The sequence below is a fragment of the Chiloscyllium punctatum genome, chromosome 15, assembly GCF_047496795.1.
Source record: "Chiloscyllium punctatum isolate Juve2018m chromosome 15, sChiPun1.3, whole genome shotgun sequence".
In the NCBI taxonomy this organism is placed as follows: domain Eukaryota; kingdom Metazoa; phylum Chordata; class Chondrichthyes; order Orectolobiformes; family Hemiscylliidae; genus Chiloscyllium; species Chiloscyllium punctatum.
Genome location: NC_092753.1, coordinates 48,953,660 through 48,973,471, shown reverse-complemented (window position 1 = coordinate 48,973,471; position 19,812 = coordinate 48,953,660). Strand labels below are relative to the sequence as shown.

The following is a 19,812-nucleotide window of genomic DNA, read 5'->3' as shown; positions in this document are numbered from 1 at the left end:
CCACTGGGCTATTGCCTCCTCTATTATTTTGGAGTCTATGACCATAAAATATGGATCTACTGACCATAATCAGTACTGACTAATCCACTAGTGTTTAATGAAAATTTTAAAACCTGAGGTTTGAGATTGTTCAGCTAGAATTTAATGATGCAACAATTTAATGTAAAGATTGTTCACGTTACTGGTAAAGATAATGTAATAGCAGATTTATTACCTAGAAGGTAAAAATGAAGAAATAAGAATTTAAGAGAAAGATAATAAGAATTGTATCAGACTTATTTTGTTGTCCATATTTCACATATCTGAAAAGTCATTTTGAAATGCCATTTTCATCTCTCCTTAAGATAAACAACATTTATGTTGTTTGGATTACACATGTGACAATGGGAAAAAATCTTTAACCAGGATGCAGTGGAAGATTGGAAGTTTTTTTTAAAAATACTGTTGTATGTTCAATGTTCCCTATTTTTTGCAAGACTATACTTTATTCATAAAAAATCTTTATGTACATGTACCAGATACTAAAGTAGTTCAGTACACTCTTTGCTGATAAAAGAAACAAACATTGGAATTGATATTTCTCAGAGCATCCCCGCAGTTGCAAATTAAGACAAATGCCACTCATGCAGGACACTACTTACATACACTTTGAGGCAATGAGTGAGTCTGATAACTAAACAGATCCTTTTTTATATTTTGGCGGTTTTTCCCCAATATTCCTTGACAACAGCTACTCCAAGTTTTAGTGCATCCCTTAGCACATAGTCTTTGATCTTGAAATGTGCCAGTTTGCTGCACTCAGTGCATGTATGTGGGGAGGGGATGAGAGGGAAGTGCGGAAGAGGTTGGTGAGGTTGCTAGACATTTTGGTCCCATGGGTGTGTTTCTACAGGCAGTTTTGTCCAGTGTTGGACTTTTGGTTTTTCAATACGAGGAAGAATTTTGCCTGTGTGCAGTCAACATATTAAGAACTTCTTGACTGGATCTTGCCAAGTATCTACAGCTTTGTGTTTGAACAATACAGCAAAAACATCCAACCTGTGAACAAGAAAATCTCTCTCTTCCTCCCTTGAGTATAGAAACATATCCAAGCAGCCGGCTACTCTCTTGCCTGCAAATTCCCTTTTTGAAAGGAAAATGGGGAAATGCACCTTTAGAGACACTAAAAAAGCTTGAGAAATATGAAAGCTTGAGAATCAGCGTGTCCACAACTTTATATCCTTATCCAATAGTCAAAAGGCACCAGAAGGGATCTGAAGGAATACATATTGGCACTTGTAATCCAGACAAAACTGTGCTTCACTGAAATTTTCTTCTCTTTCCCCACCTGTAATTCCATATGTGTGTGGCTGTATGTGATGACATTTTTTTAAAAAGGGACTGACCTTTAGTTATAGTGAGGTATATTAACAATTAACACAGGCGACTGACTGTGTGGAGTTTGCACGTTCTCCCCGTGTCTGCGTGGGTTTCTTCCGGGTGCTCTGGTTTCCTCCTACAATCCAAATATGTGCAGGTCAGGTGAATTGGCTATGCTAAATTGCCCGTAGTGTTAGGTAAGGGGTAAATGTATGGGTGGGTTGCGCTTCGGTGGGGCGGTGTGGATTTGATGGGCCAAAGGGCCTGTTTTCACACTGTAAGTAATCTAATCTAATTAATATATCTATTCCAACACTGGTTTAAAACCAATGTTTGCAATAAATAACTTTTCTTGCTAAGTACAGAATTCTGTTTTTTTTCTTTTAGGTTCTTCTGGAATTGGCAGTCAGAAACATTGAGAATTTGGGATAATTTGATTAAAGATTCAGAAGAACTAGCTACACTGCAGAAATTCTCCAAAGATCCTCAGACTGCACCTTCCAAACCCATGACCACTCCCATCTAAAAGGACAAAGGGCCTTAGATATATAGGAACATCACCTTCAAGTTCCCCTCCAAACCACTCACCATCCTGACTTGGAAACTTATCACCATCCCTACACTGTCACTGGGTCAATATCCTGGAATATCTGCCCTTGGCATTGTGGGTCAACCTACAGCAGGTGGACTGCAGTCGTTCAAGAGGACAACTCATTGTCATCTTCTCAAAGTAAACTAGGGACGTTCACATTCCACAAAAATCAATAATTAAAAATCTTTTCCCACTTGTGATGATTCCATGAATAGTGGGGCTATTTCAATTAGTCATGACAGATAATAATCTGGTGTTCTGGATTCGAAATCCAGTGACACAACCATTATGCCATCACATTCCCTGGTGCAGCAGACTGATCACCTTAAATTCAAAAAGTATGGTTGCCCCTAGGAATTTGCATTCATCGAATAATAGTTTATGAACGTTGCCCCAGGGATGATCTCAACATTCAAACTTTGGTTATCAAATATTGTGGAGAAGGACATGGAAACAAGTGTACTTGTGGAAATAAACGGTGATGCCTTGAAAAGATTTCATATTTGGGAAGATAAGGTGCTGAAGGTTTTAAAACATATAAAAGTAGACACATGGGACCTGATCAGGTGTTTCCCAGAACATTATGGAAGATAGGGAAGAGATTGCTAGGCCCCTTACTGAGATATTTGTATCATTGATGTCCACAGGTGAGGTCCTGGAAGTCTTTAGGTTGGCTTATGTGGTACTATTATCTAAGCAAGGCTGTAAGGAAATGCCAGGGAACTAAAAACCAGTGAACTTTATTTCATTGGTGAGTGTGTTGTTCGACAAGATTGAAAGGGACAGGATTTACATGTATTTGGAAAAGCAAGGACTGATTAGGGTTAGTCAATATGGCTTTGTGTAGGGTAAATTATACCTTACAAACAGCACAGTGGCTTAGTGATTAGCACTACTGCCTCGCAGGGATCTAAATTCTATTTCAACCTTGGGCAACTGTCTGTGTGGAGTTTGAGCATTCTCCCAGCATCGGTGTGGGTTTCCTCTGGGTGCTCCAGTTTCCTCCCACAATCAAAAGATGTGCAGATTAGGTAGATTGGCTGTGCTAAATTGCCCATAAGGTCCAGGAATGCTTCCTCTGCTATGTTGATGTTACACCAACACCACTCCCCACCTCTTGCTCCGCTACATTGATGACTGCATTGGTGCCACCTCGTGCTCCCACAAGGAGGTCAAACAGTTCATCAACTTCACCAACACATTCCACCCCGACCTTAAATTCACCTGGACTATCTCTGACAACTCCCTCCCCTTTCCTAGACCTCTCCATCTCCCACCATGAGGATCGACTCAACACTGACATTTTTTTTACAAACCCACTGATTCCCACAACTACCTGGATTACACCTCCTCCTACCCTGCCTCCTGCAAAAATGCCATCCCATAATCCCAATTCCTCCATTTCCGCCACATCTGCTCCAAGGAGGACCAGTTCCACCACAGAACACACCAGATGGCCTCCATCTTTATAGACCAAAATTTCCCTTCCCCCATGGTTGAAGATGCCCTCCAAACGCATCTCGTTCATACCCCACCCCTCCAACCACAAGGACAGAACCACCCTGATCCTCATCTTCCACCCCACCAACATTTCTGCTACCTACAAATGGACCCCACCTCCAGAGATATATTTCCCTCCCCACCCCTATCTGCCTTCTGCAAAGACTGTTCCGTCTGCAATCATCTGGTCAGGACCATGCCCCCTCACCAACCCACCCTCCCCTCCTGGCACTTTGCCCTGCCACTGCAAGAATTGCAAAACCTGTGCCCCCCACCTCCCTCCTCACCTCTGTCCAAGGCCCCAAAGGAGCCTTCCACATCCAAAGTTTTACCTGCATTTTCACACGTCATTTACTGTATCCATTGCTCCTGATGTGTTCTCCTCTACATTGGAGCGACTGGACGTCTTCTCACAGAACGCTTTAGAGAACATCTCCAGGACACCCACACCAACCAACCCCACCGCCCCTGGCTGAACATTTCAACTCCCCCTCCCACTCTGCCGAGGACATCCAGGTCCTGGGCTCCTCCGTTGCCACTCCCTCACCACCCAAAGTCTGGAGGAAGAACAACGTATCTTCCACCTTGGGACCCTTCAACCCCATGGCATCAATGTGGACATTACCAGTTTCATCATTTCCCCTCACCCCACCTTGCCCCAGTTCCAACCTTCCAGCACAGCACCGTCCTCATGCCGTCCCACCTGTCAATCTTCCTTCCCATCTATCTGCTCCACCCTCCTCTCTAACCGATCACCTTTACCCCCACCTCCATCTTCCTATTGCACTCACAGCTACCTTCTCCCCAGCCCCACCCTCCTCCCTTTTATCTCTCCACCCTCAAGGCTCCCAGCCTCATTCCTGATGAAGGGCTCTGGCACGAAACATTGATTTTCCTACTCCTTGGATGTTGCCTGACCTGATGTGCTTTTCCAGCAGCACACTCTCAACTCTGACCTCCAGCATCTGCAGACCTCACTGTCTCCTAGCTAGGTGGATTAGCCATGATAAATGCAGATTTAAAGGGATGGGGGGAGGGGTCTGGGTGGGATGTTCTTCAGAGGGTTGGTATTGATGGGTCAAATTACCTGCTTCCACACTGTAGGGATTCTATGATTCTTGACTGAGTTTTTTGAAGAGGCAACAAAGAAGATCAATAAAGGCAATGTGGTAGGTATTGTCTATATGGGCTTTAGCATTCAATAAGGTCCTGCATGATAGACTGATTAGTAAGGTTAGATCACATGGGATCCATGGAGACCAAGCCAATTGGATAGAAAATTGGCTTGAAAGTAGCAGACAGAGTGTGGTGGTAGAGGGTTGCTTTTCAGATTGCAGGCCTGTGACCAGTGGTGTGCTACAAGAATTGGTGCTGGGTCCATTGCTTTTCAAAATTTACAGAAACGATTTGGATGGACCTTGATCAGATGGGCCAATGGGCTGAAGAGTTGCAGATGGAGTTTATTAGATAAATGCAATGTATTGCATTTTGGTAGAGCAAACCAGGGCAACACTTGTACAGTTAACGGTAAGGCCCTGGGGAGTGTTGCCGAACAAAGAGACCGAGGGGTGCAGATGCATCGTTCCTTGAAAGTGGAGCTGCAGGTAGAGAGTGGTGAAGAAGGCATTTGGCATGTTTGCCTTCATTGGTTATAATATTGAGGACTGGCGAAGAGAAGACACGTTACAGCTGTATAGGACAGAGGTGGGGAACCTTTTCATGTTGGAAGGCCGCATTATGTTAGTTGTAATCGAAAAGGCCGCATCCAAGAAACTTCAATTATATATTCTTCAAAATTCACATTATTTTGTAAAAATCTAACTACTATGTACTAACTAAAAAAAGAAAAAAAATGTTAATTCTAAAGTTAACTAACCTTCTAATGACTTTGTTGTGACTGCTTTTTGTAGGAAGGTGTTTGAATATTTGGTTGCAGCATGGAGGTCTGCAGTTTTAGCTGATCCTCTAGATGGGTATCCATCATTTGTGACCTTAAGAGCATCTTGATTTTGGTTAAGTAGGAGAACATAGATTCGCAGCAATAAGAGGATGAGAAGCAAGAAAGCATTTTTCGTGCATGTTACCGAAAGCATGGGTATTCTATTGCATTTTTCCATATTTCGATAGGATCTTTCTTAGCGTCAAATAAGAACTTTAAAATGTCATCTTCTGAGAGCTCAATCAATTCCATCTGTATTTCTTTAGGAGCCTTGGAGACATCAACTAGGTGAGGTTGAAATGCTAATTTGAGTGTGATGTCATAATTCTCAAAGTCAGAGAACCTTTCATTGTATTCTCCAATTAATAAGTCTATAACAGCTGCGTATTCTTCAAATGATACTCAAGAATCCTCCTGTTCATCAATGACCTTTGCTAACTGGAGAAAATGTTCATCTGAAATTTCCTTTTGAAGAAGAGTTTTGAAAAAAAAATAGCTTTTTTCGAAATGCTTGGATTTTTTTTGCCACATATCGTATGTAGACCTAGTTCTACTTTGCAAAGAAATATTCAAGTCAGTTTGCTTTGACATGATATCATAGAGAAATGCAGCGTAGTGCCACCAGTCAGGCAGGGAAGGTAACGTACATTCTAGAGTCGCATTAGAACTAAATCATAAGCACAGCAGGTGTCGAAATAGCCCTTCTGACTTACCAATTGTTTTAAATGTGGTGGTCAGTCTGTGAGGATTATTTCGTTGAATTTTCTTTTACTCTCCGGTATTTTAAATACATTCATTTTAAGATTAAAATAAAAATAATAAAGGACGAAATAAACATTAATAAAAAATAAAAGATTTGTTCTGCAAAATTTGGATTCATTCAAAAGGCCACACACAATGGCCTAGAAGGCTGCAGGTTCCCCACCCCTGGTACAGGACAATAGTAAGGCCACTTTTGGAGTACTGCATACGATTCTGGTCACCCTTCTATAGAAAGGATGTTGTAAATCCTGAGAGGATGCAGATAAGATTTACAAGGATGTTGCTGGGATTGGAAAGTTTGAGTTCCAGGGAGAAGCTGAATAGACAGAGACTTTTTTCACTCGAGCGTCGGAGGCTGAGGGGTGACTTTATATAGGTTTATAAAATTATAAGGGGCATGCACAGGGTGAACACCCAAAGTCTTTTTCCTGAGGTGAGGGGAGTCCAAAACTAGAGGGCATATATTTACGGTGAGAGAGGAAAGATTTAAAAAGGACCTGAGGGGTAACTTTTTAATGAAGAGGGTGGTGTGTGTATGGAATGAGCTGCCAGAGGAAGTGGTGAAGGCTGGTACATTTGTAACATTTAAAAGGCATCTGGATGGATATATGAATGGGAAGGGTTGAGACAAATATGGGCAAACTGCTGGAAAATGGCACTAGGTCAGATTGGGACGACTGGTTGGCGTGGATGAGTTGGACCTAAGTGTTTGTTTCCGTGCTGTATGACTCTGAACCCAAATAAAAGGAATAATTACCAGTAAACCTGTGTCACACCTACATATTCAAACTAAACCTGATAGAAGAAGAACTGTGCAACATCTTCTATAAGACATTCTTTTTATTTTGGAAGATCATAAAACCTTCAGTTATTAAATGAAGATCTGATGCATAGTACAATTGATTTAATCAGATGTTACCTTCTGACTAAGACATTTTCCAGCGACATTCAAACTTACTACACAGTACAATACAGGTTGACCTTTGTAATCAGGCAGTGTTGCGGCCAGGCCTTGCTGAACCACAGAAGGTTATACACAATCTTAAAAGGCACTGTGCAACATGTTCATCACTGTCTGCATTTTATCATTAAATTCAATAGAACTTTCTTCCTGTAATTCATATTTTGAAACAACAAATGAACCTGAATAGAAAATCTGGAAAGGGATGATGTTCCATAAGCACCAATGGCACGAGAGGCATTTATTTCTGCGTGAGGTTGAAGCATTTTTTAAATGTCTCCTGCACAGCCTTGCTATGAGCAACGAAATAAACCTTTTTACCAAAGGGTCCAATACATTTTATCTGAATTATTCCAGACAGAAAAGAAAATATGCTATAAAATAAATGTGAGTGCAGACTGGGCATGTACATGACATGATCCTGACACCCAAATGCCACTTTATAAAGTCTAAAACTAGGACTGGAACTGTAATGTGGATACTGGATCACAGAGTGCTGGATTAGGAAGGTACAGCCTGTATTGACTTCAGATAAACTAATAACTATAAGTAATTAGTACATTTAAAAACAAAATTACAAGACTCCAAAGATAGATTACAACAGAAATGATCAAAATAATAGATGACACTACTTTCAAAAGAAATTTGAGTAAGCACAACGCAAGTCAAAATATTTATTTTATAATGCTTCTTAGGGTTGTTTGAATCCAAAGAATAACCTTTTTACAAGAAATATTAATGCAAATCAATGTGTGAATTAACTGCAGAGCACATTATCTAATACTTTGTCCAGAAACAAAATAAATAACAACAACAGTAACAACCGACTGTGATAAAAATTATATACTTTGTGTTTGGATTAAGAAAAAATAGTAGGAAAGTTAGCAGAAATATAAATACTTCAATACAAATATCTAATGTTACAAATCTGAGAACTTTAATGTTACCAAAAATGAATACACCATCATTGTTGGTATTGTGTTTAATAAAGTGATGGGTCCAACGACTTGTCTGTTATTTGTCAATTTCATAAAGTTTTCATGCAAAATCATTGAACAGAAACATGAACTCTGTTCCTCTTGCCACTGATGTTGTCAGACCTGCTGAATATTTCCAACATTTTTTATCTTTATTTCAGATGGGCCTCTGACTGTTATTGACAAATGTCTCATTTTCCCAAAACTAATGGTTTGCTTGGGTAAGTGGACAGTGGGAAAGAAAGGAAAAGCAAGCATGGAGGTAATAATCTGGTGCTCCAAGTTCTGATAGCTATCAACTCTCTTGGGTCAAATTCATGTGTCGATATTAGATGAGAACAGACTAACCTCAATTATAGCTGCCCACTTCTTACATATATCAGGGACACAAGATGTTCAGGTTGATACATGTAAAGTTTTTACATGGTGAGGCATTACAACATTCCTGAGATTCACACAACAACATGAAGCACAATCAGGCAAGGAAAGAGCAAAGTTGGAGAATTGGTGGAATAAATGTAATTGGTACAGAATAATTTAATTGCAAAAAAAACTTGGCAAATTTGAGAAATTGAGATGCGTAAAACTAATTTACTGTTAAATGTGTTTGTTGGTATTGTATTCCACCAAAGTCTGATGCAAAATTGCTTTTCTTGATTTGATTAATGAGACAATCATTTGATATTAAGTGACATGTCCAAGTCAATACAGGAAGTTATTCCAATTAAATTCATTATCAGGTTTTATTCACTTCAGGTCAATAAAGGACAGTGTAACTGCAGGGAGGTTGGAGACAGAGGACAGTGTAACTGCAGGGAGGTTGGAGACAGAGGACAGTGTAACTGCAGGGAGGTTGGAGACAGAGGACAGTGTAACTGCAGGGAGGTTGGAGACAGAGGACAGCGTAACTGCAGGGAGGTTGGAGACAGAGGACAGCGTAACTGCAGGGAGGTTGGAGACAGAGGACAGCGTAACTGCAGGGAGGTTGGAGACGGAGGACAGTGTAACTGCAGGGAGGTTGGAGACAGAGGACAGTGTAACTGCAGGGAGGTTGGAGACAGAGGACAGTGTAACTGCAGGGAGGTTGGAGACAGAGGACAGTGTGAAGAAATGTGAAGTCATTCACTTTAGTAGGAAGAATAAAAACATTTTTAAAATATTAATGATCTAATAAATGCAGATGTTCGGAGGGATTTAGGTGTTCATGTACATAGAACACAAAAATAATAAGTGCAGCATGCACCAAGGACATATTGACTTTTATTGCAAGTGAGTCATAAAATACCAGGTAAGGATGTCTTATTGCAGTAGTACAGGATTTGGAAAGACCATAAATGAATTTGATATCCTTACCTAAGAGTAAGATATGATTGCCCTAGAAGTGAGTTAATGGAGTTTCATCAGATTGACTTCTGGGAATAAGAGTGTTGTCATGCGAGGAGAGAGCGAATACAGCGATTCTACATTCTCTGGAGCTAAGAATAATTTGAAGTGGTCTCTTTGAAACAAAAAATATTCTGAATAAACTTGGCACCCTAGCATCTGCTATGTCATTTATCTGGCTGCAAAGTCTAGTATTAGGGGTTATAGTTTCAGGATAAGGATCATGGAGAATAACTGCCTTCATCAAGGGGTTAGGAATTTTTGTAATTTTGTCTATCAGAAAAAGATGCTTAGTTGTTGAGTTTATTCAGTGCTGAGGCTGAGATATTTTGCACTCAAGAAATATGTGAAAGAGCTGGTGGGGTTGAAGCTTGGCCATGATCTTCCATAATGGCAAAATATCTTTGAGTGGCCATTTAGCCATCTCTTGTTATTATTTCTTAAGGTTTTAACAAGGGATTCACTCTATCTTTTCACTACAAGTAATACTTTTATAAAAATGCAAGATTCTTTCTGAAAAGTGTACAAAGTGCTTGAAAAACTCACAAACTAATTAGATAAATACAAAATAGTAACAATTATAAACAAATATGGTCAAACATTTGAAGAAAATGAATAAGCATCACAGAAACAATATAGATAGTTCTAGTTAAGATAAAAACTCAATTTTACACACAACTTTTATGATTATTGAAGTATACTACATTATATCTGTTCTCTAGAAAAACAGGTCTACCTACAGCTTTGAATGGAAAATACAAGCAATTTCCAAAATAATATCTCATATGACTGTAATCTATATAATGGTGATTTGTTCACACTGATTGCAAAATTTGAGTCTTCAAAAGACTAGCAGTTCTGCAATATAAAATCTGAGATACTATTACAAGCAGTTATAAGAGCCTATCCAGAGGCAATTCAATAATGTATGAGAGAAGTGAAGGAATTACGCTTGCCAATTTTATATGGTATGTTTTTTTTAAAGACATATTTTGTTCCACATAGAACATATAATAAAGCTTTGCTGCAGTATTTGCAAACATCTAATCCACTGAGTTTCAAGACCACATGAATACGAGTCCGTGCTTGAACTTTGAAACAAAACCTAAAATATTTGCAGTTTGAAACATAATTACTTGCATGACTATGTTGTATCTTCTAGAAAGACTGCTCAAAACAAAACATTCAGCACAATTAACATGTTTTGTACTGTACAAATATCAAATGTTATATTAAAAAGGTTTTTCTTGGTCAGGTTGAGTTTCTTCATGAACTTTTCAATTGATACAAAATTCCACTGGCTTAAACAGCAGAAAAAAATACTTCTGTGGTGTATTGTCTCACTGCCTCTTTCTTCTCCAAGGTTTGCTAAAGATAGCCATTCAACACTTTACTCAAAACGTAAGCCTGTCCATTGCAGCCATTCTTTTGCTGAACATGCTGATGTGGTAGCAATACAGTGTCCTTGACTGCAGTATGGAAAGTTTTGTTTTGTTCTCAAAAGTGATGATAGATTCTTTCCCTTGCTCAGTTTTTTAAAAAATCTCTTCTGATGGAAAAGAATGAATCATAAGTTTGATTTTTAAATAAAACATAAAAAAACTACCTAGTTTTGTTCAGAGAGTAACAAGAGATCCATACTGCTAGGAGATGACTTCATGGGTGTCAGCATTTGGTTTCTGGCTCACTTGTACTGGTGGTAGCGGCTTACTGTAAAAATCTGTCGAGTAAGTTAAAAAGAAAATGTAACAAATTAATGCAAGGAATAACAGCATTTCCTTAATGGCACCAACCAACGAAAGTGTAAACCAAATGTAAAACCTTAACTCTCAACACAACCTCGAGTTTTTAATAGTAATTAGTGCAACTTGAAACCTGCATACAAACTAACTCATGTTAGGAAACAATCTTCACATATTTGGGCTTAAATAATAACCATAATATATTAGTCTGGACAATACTTGGACAGTTCTTTGTATTTATTTGTAGCGTATGTATCATGTTAATTTCTGCCATGAGGTTTTAGGAAATAAATTGTTTTCTACAGAAAGTGTAGTGGTTATTTTATAAGTTCATACTACTTCTCATCAAATCTTTATGAGAAGATTTAATCATTTAAATCAAGTATCATTCATAATTTTTGTTCAAAACACTATAGGGGTCAGTGGTTAATTAGCTCATCAGAACCAATTGTCCCAACTGCCTTGTAGGATGAGTGGTAAATCAATCAAGATTGAGGAACTGTGTAAGTGCATGTGTCTGAGGTTGACATATTTCAGAGCTGCTGCAATCCAATGGATTTTGCGACTCAATAAAAACTGGAACAAAAGAGAAAAAAGGTTTTATTTTCATCACAGCAGTGATCCAAAATAAAGGATAACTATAAACACAACAGGAATAGTGATCTAAATTGTAAAGATGATCTATTAATACAGGAAACAACACTGGGTGGTTTAATAATGCATTTGGATTTCATTTTTCTTTTTGCTCCGTTTTCTCCCCTCTCATGCATTGGGAATATATGTGGTAAGAAAGCAGAGTTAACGTATCAAGTTCTGGAGAAAGATCACTGGGCTTGAAATATTACATCTGTTTTCTCTCCAGAGATGTTGTCAGAACTGTTGAGTTTGGCCAGCAATTTCTGTTCTGTATTTATTTCAGATCTCCAGCATCCACTGTTCTCTATTTTATTTTAATGAAATGACACTGGTGATTTGTACCAAAAGTCCTGTACATTACACTTGCTCTTCTGAAAACACTAAATCACTTACTATAGGTATGTTTCAAGAGAGAACAATTGCTTTCTGGTCCTGAGTCCACAAGGACAAATATTCACATGGAGCTTTGACCATGCATAGTAACACATTGCGAGAACATTACAGTTGAATCTAAATCTGCTACAATATAACATGTGTGTACTTCCGGCAAGAGCCACTAGGTAGCAATCAGGCACCAGAATTCTTAGGGCCAGAAGATGCTTCCAGAGATGATAAAATGCTCTTAACAAGAAAATTGGCACTGAAGAATAGTCATCTCCTTCATTTTTGGAGAGACTAAATTGAGATTTTATGCTCACTTTACTATATTTGTACCATCTTCAGCTTCAAGTGTCAAATGGATGATCCTTTGGATCTTCAGCTTCCTCCCAAGCTCCCCAGCATCACAAATGTCGGTCTTCAACCAGTTCAATTCACTCCACTTGATATTATGAAGGGGCTGAACCCACTAGATATTGCAAAGGCAATGGGCTCTGACAATATTTCAGCAAGTCTACTGAAAGTTTGTGCTCCAAAGCTAACTGTCCAAGCCCAGCTACAACACTGGCATCTGACTGACAATGTGGAAAATTGCCTAGGTATATCCAGCACACAAAACATTAGACAAATCCAACCCATAACCAAATATTGCCTATCAATTGATGGGCATATGAAGTAGGAGCAAAAGTAGAACGTTCAGCCTTGTCAGCCTGCCTGATCATTTAATAAGATCATGGCTGAGCTGTTAGTGATCCTCATTACATATTGCTGTCTCCTCTGATAACCTGTGATTCCCTGTCAAACACGAATCTATTTACCTTTGCCTTAAAAATATTCAATGACGCCGTCCCCACTATCTTCTGAGGCAGATAGTTCCAAAGTCATACAAACCTCAGAAGTATTCCCCTCATCTCTGTCCTAAAAGGGTGATCTCTAATTTTAACACAGTACTCTTAGCCTGCACTTAAACTCAAGAATAAACATTCTTTCATGTCACCTTAAAACCATGAAGGATACTATAAACTTCAAACAAATCATCCCTCACCCTTCTCAACTCCAGTGAAAACATGCCCAACCCAATTTTCCCTGATAATACAATCCACTCATTCCAAATATCAATCTAATAAAGTGCCTTCTCATCACCTCCAAGGTATTTACATTCTTTCTTAAATAAGAAAACCAAAAGTATACAGAATACTCAAGATGTAGTCTTATTAATGCACTGTATAAAAGGTTATGTTTCAGCTACCTTCTGCTCATAATAAAGGACAGCATTCTATTAGTCTTAATCACTTGTACCTGCACGCTAAGTTTTGTGACTCGAGTACTAAAATACCTAGATACGTTCGCACCTCAGAGTTCCTCGGTTGTTTTGTTTAAATTATACTCTGCCTGTTTATTCTTCCCACCAAAATGAACAAGTTCACACTTTCCCTCATGTTATTCCATGTGCCAGATTTTTTGCCCACTCACTTAAACTATCCCCATATTGGTCTGCACCCTGTTATGTCATCTTCATAACATACTTTCCTACCCATCTTTCTGTCATTCGATCTTCTCATCTAAATCATTTATACAAATCATAAAATGTTGCAAACCCAGCACAGACTGTGGCAGTATTCTGTTTGTCACATCTTACCAATCTAAAAAAGACCCATTTATGCATACTCTGTTTTCTGGTAGTCAGCCAATACTCTAGCTATGTTACCATGCTGCCCTATACACTACAAGCTCCTACACTACTTGATAAATATTTGTATGGATACTGTCAAATATGTGTTTAAGAAATTCAAATAAATAAGACTATACACAATTACTCGTTCACAAAATCAAGTTGACACTTTCCAATTACTTTAATTTCTTCCAAGTGCCCAGCAAAAACAAAACCTTAATGATTGATTAATACCATCCTCATGACAGATATCAAGCTAACGAGCTTATAATATACTGTTTTTCACTTTCTTGGCTTCTTGCATAGAGGTATCATACTTGTTACTTTCCAGTCGGATGAAACCTTTCCTGAATCTAATTAATTTTAGAAAATTAACAGCAATGAATCTCCTACTTCATTAGCTACCTTTAAGACCCTAGGTTGTAGTCCATTGGGAACTGGGGATTCATCAACCCACAGTTCCATCTGCTCAGTTCTTCCCTCATGATTATAAATTCCCCCATGTTTTCTCTTCATTCAGCCTCCTGATTTAAATATATTACTAGGATATTTTCTCTATCTTTATATCAATATCTTCACTCTGATGTGCACTGGGATTTTAAAATATCAATTTTACTTGGAAATTGGATTGAAAACTGGTTGGCAGATAGGAAACAAAGAAAAATAATAAATAGGTCTTTTGTCCAGTGACAGGTATGACCAGTGGCTAAGTGGTGTACTACTGGTCAGTGCTTGCACCCCAGCTATTCACAATATATATATAAATGATTTAGATGAGGACACAACATATCATATCTTAACATTTGCAGATGACACAAAGCTGTATGGAAAGGTGCACTATGAGTAGATGCAGAGAAGCTTCTGCGTGTTTTGGCCTTGTGGGCAAATGCATGGCAGATGCAGTAAAACTGTGGATAAGTATGAGATTGTACACTTTGGTAGCTCACTACTATCTGAATGATGACAGATTTGGAAAGTGGGAAGTGCAACACCAGTCACTAAAAGTAAGTATGTAGGCACAGCAGGCAATGAAGGCAAATGGTATGTTGGCCTTCATAGCAAGAGGAATCGAGAGGAGCAGGGATGTCTTGCTGCAAAGGTACAGGGTGTCAGTAAGACTACACCCGGATTACTATGTGCAGCTTCGATCTCATTATCTGAGGGTGTTCTGATTATGGAGGGAGTACAATGAAGGTTTACAAGAATTGGCTTGGTTATATAAGACAGAGGATAGTTGTGGAGAGGTGTTTATTAATATGACTTGTTGTATTCACCAATAATCAGTGCTGGGACCGCTTTTGTTTATATAGTGTAGGTCATAGAGTGATACAGCACAGAAACAGACCATTCGGTCCAACTCTTCCATGCCAACCAGACAATTCCAATCTGACCTAGCCCCATTTGCCAGCGTTTGGCCCATATCCCTCTAACCCCTTTGTAATCATATACCCATCCAGATGTCTTTTAAGTGTTGTAATTGTATCTACCTCCACCACTTTCTCTGGCAGATCCTACCACACATTCACCACCCTCTGTGTGAAAAAGTTACCCCTCAGGTCCTTTTTTAATCTTTCCCCTTTCACCTACTTGTTGTTAAATCAATTTTTGTGTCTGGCAGCTGGCCACCACGAAGGGCTGATCCATTAAAGAGCAGGAAATCCAGTGGTTTAAACTGCACATTGTTGCTGCTTATCATGATCCAAGCTGGGGTTGTGAAAAGGGACAACTGAAAAGGGAAAGCGATGCCTAGTGGTATTATCACTGGACTGTTGACCCAGATAATGTTTTGGAGACTTGGGTTTGAATCTCACTTTGGTTGATGGTAGAATTTGAAATCAATAGAATGTCGAGAATTAAAGAGTATAATGATAACCATTTAATGATGACCATTGTCGATTAGTGGAACAACCCATCTGATTCGCTAATGTCCTTTAGGGAAGGAAACTGCTTTCCTTACCCGGTCTGGCTTACATGTGACTCCATGCCCACAGCAATGTGGTTGACTCATAACTGCCCTCTGGGCAATAAATGCTGGCCTAGCCAAATGATGCCCTCATTCCATGAATGAATAATAAAAATATATAGGTAGGTGGTCTAGAAGGGGAACAATTCAATCAGACTCCCACTTCACATCTAGTGCCTTCCCCAATGATTTAACATTTCATCTAGTCTTGAAGTCTTCACGACTTGGCTGTTTGTTGCATTGCAGGTTGTCTGATTAGTAAATTTGCAGACAATGCGAAAATTGGTGGACTTGTGAGGAACATTGACAAATAATACAGCAATTGGAAAATTGGACAAAGAAATGAGAGAGGAGTTTAATCTGGGCAAATGTTTTGGGAGATCAAATACAAGAGGAACATTGATATACAGAAGGACCTTGGGGTATAAGCCCACAGCTCCATGAAAGTGGTAACACAAGTGGATGAGATGATAAAGAAGGCGTATGGCATTCATCAGTCGAGACATTGAGTATAAAAGTTGAAAAGTCATTTTGCAGCTGTATGAAGTTAGGCCACATTTGGAGTATATTGTGGCAATCTGGTCACCGACTATAGGGAAGATGTGAAGGCTTTGGAGAGGACGCAAAAAGAGGTTTACCAGGTTTCCATGGATCCCATGGACTCTCACCTTTGCTATCTTGTTTCATGTGAGACCTTATCAAAAACCTAACTGAAGTCCAAGTAGACGCATTGCCCTCGTCTACATATTTGGTCACCTCTGAAAAATTCATTCAAGTTGATGAGACATGACCTTCCCTGAACAAAACGATGCTGACTGTTCCATTATTATCTCTGCCCTGAAAATGCATATAAATACTGTCCCACAGAAAGCAGTGAAGCCAAAACACTAAATATTTTCAACAAGGAGATTGATCTATTCAGCCCTAAGAAATAGATCTAAGGGTATGGGGAGAAAGCAGGAACAGGGTATTGAATTAGGTGATCAGCCAATGATTATACTGATAGTGGATCAGGCTTGATGGGCTAAGTAACTTATTCCTCCTCCTGTATTCTACGTTCCTATGGAAACATGCAGGTAATTTAAATATGTCTCTCTATAACACAGCCAGCTCATCATCTCTTCTGAGTTTGATTTGATGTGCCACAATGGCCATGCTGCAGACCTGAACGATAATTATTAAAGATAAAAAAACCCTGCAAATACTAGAATCCAAAGTAGACAGGGAGGAGGCTGGAATAACACAACAAGCCAGGCAGCATCAGGAGGTGCAGAAGTCGATGTTTCAGGTGTAAACCTTTCTCAGTCCTGAGGAAGGGTTACACCCGAAATGTTGACTTCTGTACCTCCTTAAACTGCCTGGCCTGATAATTATTAAAGACATTATAATAGGACAGTTAAATAAGTTCAAAGTAATTAGGCAGAGCCAACATGATTTTCTCAATGTTTAACCCCAATTTATTGGAGTTCTCTGAAGAAATTAGTTGAGCCTACAAAAGGATGTAGAGCTGGCAAATGGAGTACAATACGGAAAGGGTGAAATTATCAATTTTGGCAGAAAGAATAAAATGCATATGATCTAAAGGATGAGAAATTGCAGAGCTCAGAGATACAGAGAATTGTGCATGAATTACATAAGGTTAGTTTACAGTTCCGGAAACTAATAGAATGTTATGTTTTATTTCGAGGGTAATTGCTTGCAAAACGAGGGAGGGTATACAAGGTGTTAGTGAGACCACATCCTAGAATACTGAGTACGGAACCGGTCATCATACTTAGGAGAAGGTGTTAATGTATTGAAAGCAATTCAGCAATTCAACCTGGAAGATATGCATTGCATTACAAAGCAAGGCTAGTCCTGTATCCTCCAGAGAGTAAAAGGGGAGTTAATTGAACCATGTAAGATCCTGATGGGACTTGACCAGGTGGATGTCCTCTTAACATAGAACAGTACAGCACAGAACAGGCTTTTCAGCCCTCAATGTTGTGCCAGTTTTTTATCCTATTCTAAGGTAAGACTAACCTACATCCCCTTCATTGTACTAACTTCCATGTACCCATGCATGAGTCGCTTAAATGCTCCAACATATTACCACCACTGGCAGGGCATTTGACACACACTACCATGTAAAGAACCTATCTCTGACATCTCCCTTAAACCTTCCTCCAATCACCTTAAAATTATGTCCCTTCATGACAGACATTTCCGCCATGGGAAAATGTTTCTGCCTAACCACTCTATTTATACCTCTCAACATCTTGCACACTTCTATCAAGTCACCTTTCAACCTTCTTCGTTCCAATGAGAAAAGAGCTAGCCCTCTCAACCTTCCTTCATAAGGCATGCCCTCCAGTCCCGGCACCATCCTGGTAAATCTCCTCTGCACCCTCTCTAAAAAGTTCCACATCTTTCCTATAATGAGGCGACCAGAACTGAATACAATATTCCAAAAATGGTCTACTCAGGGCTCTACAGAACTGCAGCATAACCTTGCAGCTCTTAAACTCAACCCCCATGCTGATGAAAGCCACACACTGTATGCCTTCTTAACAACCCGATCAACTTGGGTGGCAACTTTGAGGGATGGATGGACATGGACTTCAAGAACCCTCTGTTCCTCCACACTGCTAAGGACCCTGCCTTTAATCCTATATTTTGTATTCAAACTTGACCTTCTAAAATGAATGACTTCACACTTTTACAGGTTGAACTCCATCTACCACTTATCAGCCCAGTTCTGCATTCTGTAAATGTCCCGTTGCAACCTACAACAGCGCTCCACACTATCCACAACTCCACTAACCTTTGTGTCATCGGCAAACATATAACCCACCCTTCCACTTCCTCATCCAAGTCAGTTATAAAAATCACAAAGAGCAGAGATCCCTGTGGTACACCACTGGTCACCGAGCTCCAGGCTGAATACTTTCCATCTACCACCACCTTCTGTCTTCTATGGGCTAGCCAACTGTGTATCCAGATGGCCAAATTTCTCTGCAACCCATGCCTCCTTACTTTCTGAATGAGCCTATCATGGGGAACCTTGCTAAAATCCATGTGCACCACATCCACTACTCTATCTTGATCAATCTGTTTTGTCACATCCTCAAAGAATTCAGTAAGGTTTGAGAGGCATAACCTGCCCCTCACAAAGCCTTGCTGACAATCTGTAATCAAGCTCTGTTCTTCCAAGTAACCATAAATCCTGTGTCTCAGAATCCTCTCCAATACGTTGCCCACCACTGACGTAAAACTGACTGATCTGTAATTCCCAGGGTTATCCCTATTCCTTTTCTTGAACAAGGGAATAACATTTGCCACACTCCAATCATCTGGCACTACTCCAGAGGACAGTGCGGACGCAACGGTCATCGCCAAAGGCGCAGCAATCTCTTCCCTCGCTTCTTGGCGTAACTTAGGGTATATCCCATCTAGTCCAGGGGACTTACCTATCCTTATGTTTTTAAAAATTTCTAGCACATCGTCCTTCCTAACATCAACTTGTTCTAGCATATCAGTCTGTTTCAAGCTATCCTCAGAAATGTCAAGGTCAATTTTAGTAGTGAATACTGAAACAAAGTATTCATTAAGGACCTCCCTGATTTCCTGTGACTCCAGACGCAAGTTCTCCCAACATTCCTGGATCTGTCCTACCCTCACTCTGGCCATCCTCTTGTCCTCACATGAGTGTACAATGCCTTAGGATTTTGCTTAAACCTACCCATTAAAGTTTTCTCATACCCCCTTCTAGCTCTCCTAAGTCCATTCTTCAGTTTCTTCCTGGCTACCTTGTAACCCTCTAAAGCCCTGTCTGATCCTTACCTCCTCAACCTTAAGTAAGCTTCCTTCTTCCTCTTGACTAGATGTTCCTTGTCACCAAAGGTTCTTTCAACCTATCATCCCTTCCTTACCTCAGTGGGACAAATCTGTCCAGCACTATTAGCAAGT

General features: G+C 39.6%; 1 protein-coding gene across 6 annotated transcripts in view; it reads right to left on the bottom strand.

Moving 5' to 3' along the window:
* Positions 1 to 6,974: 6,974 nt before the first annotated feature.
* The window catches only part of arl13b (ADP-ribosylation factor-like 13b), a 107,041-nt gene continuing 94,203 nt past the window's right edge, over positions 6,975 to 19,812 (bottom strand). For all 6 annotated transcript variants that reach the window (XM_072585067.1, XM_072585072.1, XM_072585069.1 and 3 more), the window contains one exon: positions 6,975 to 11,193. In XM_072585067.1, coding sequence (XP_072441168.1) covers positions 11,117 to 11,193 — 77 coding nt within the window. In that variant the 3' untranslated portion in view covers positions 6,975 to 11,116. The remainder of the gene's footprint in view (positions 11,194 to 19,812) is intronic.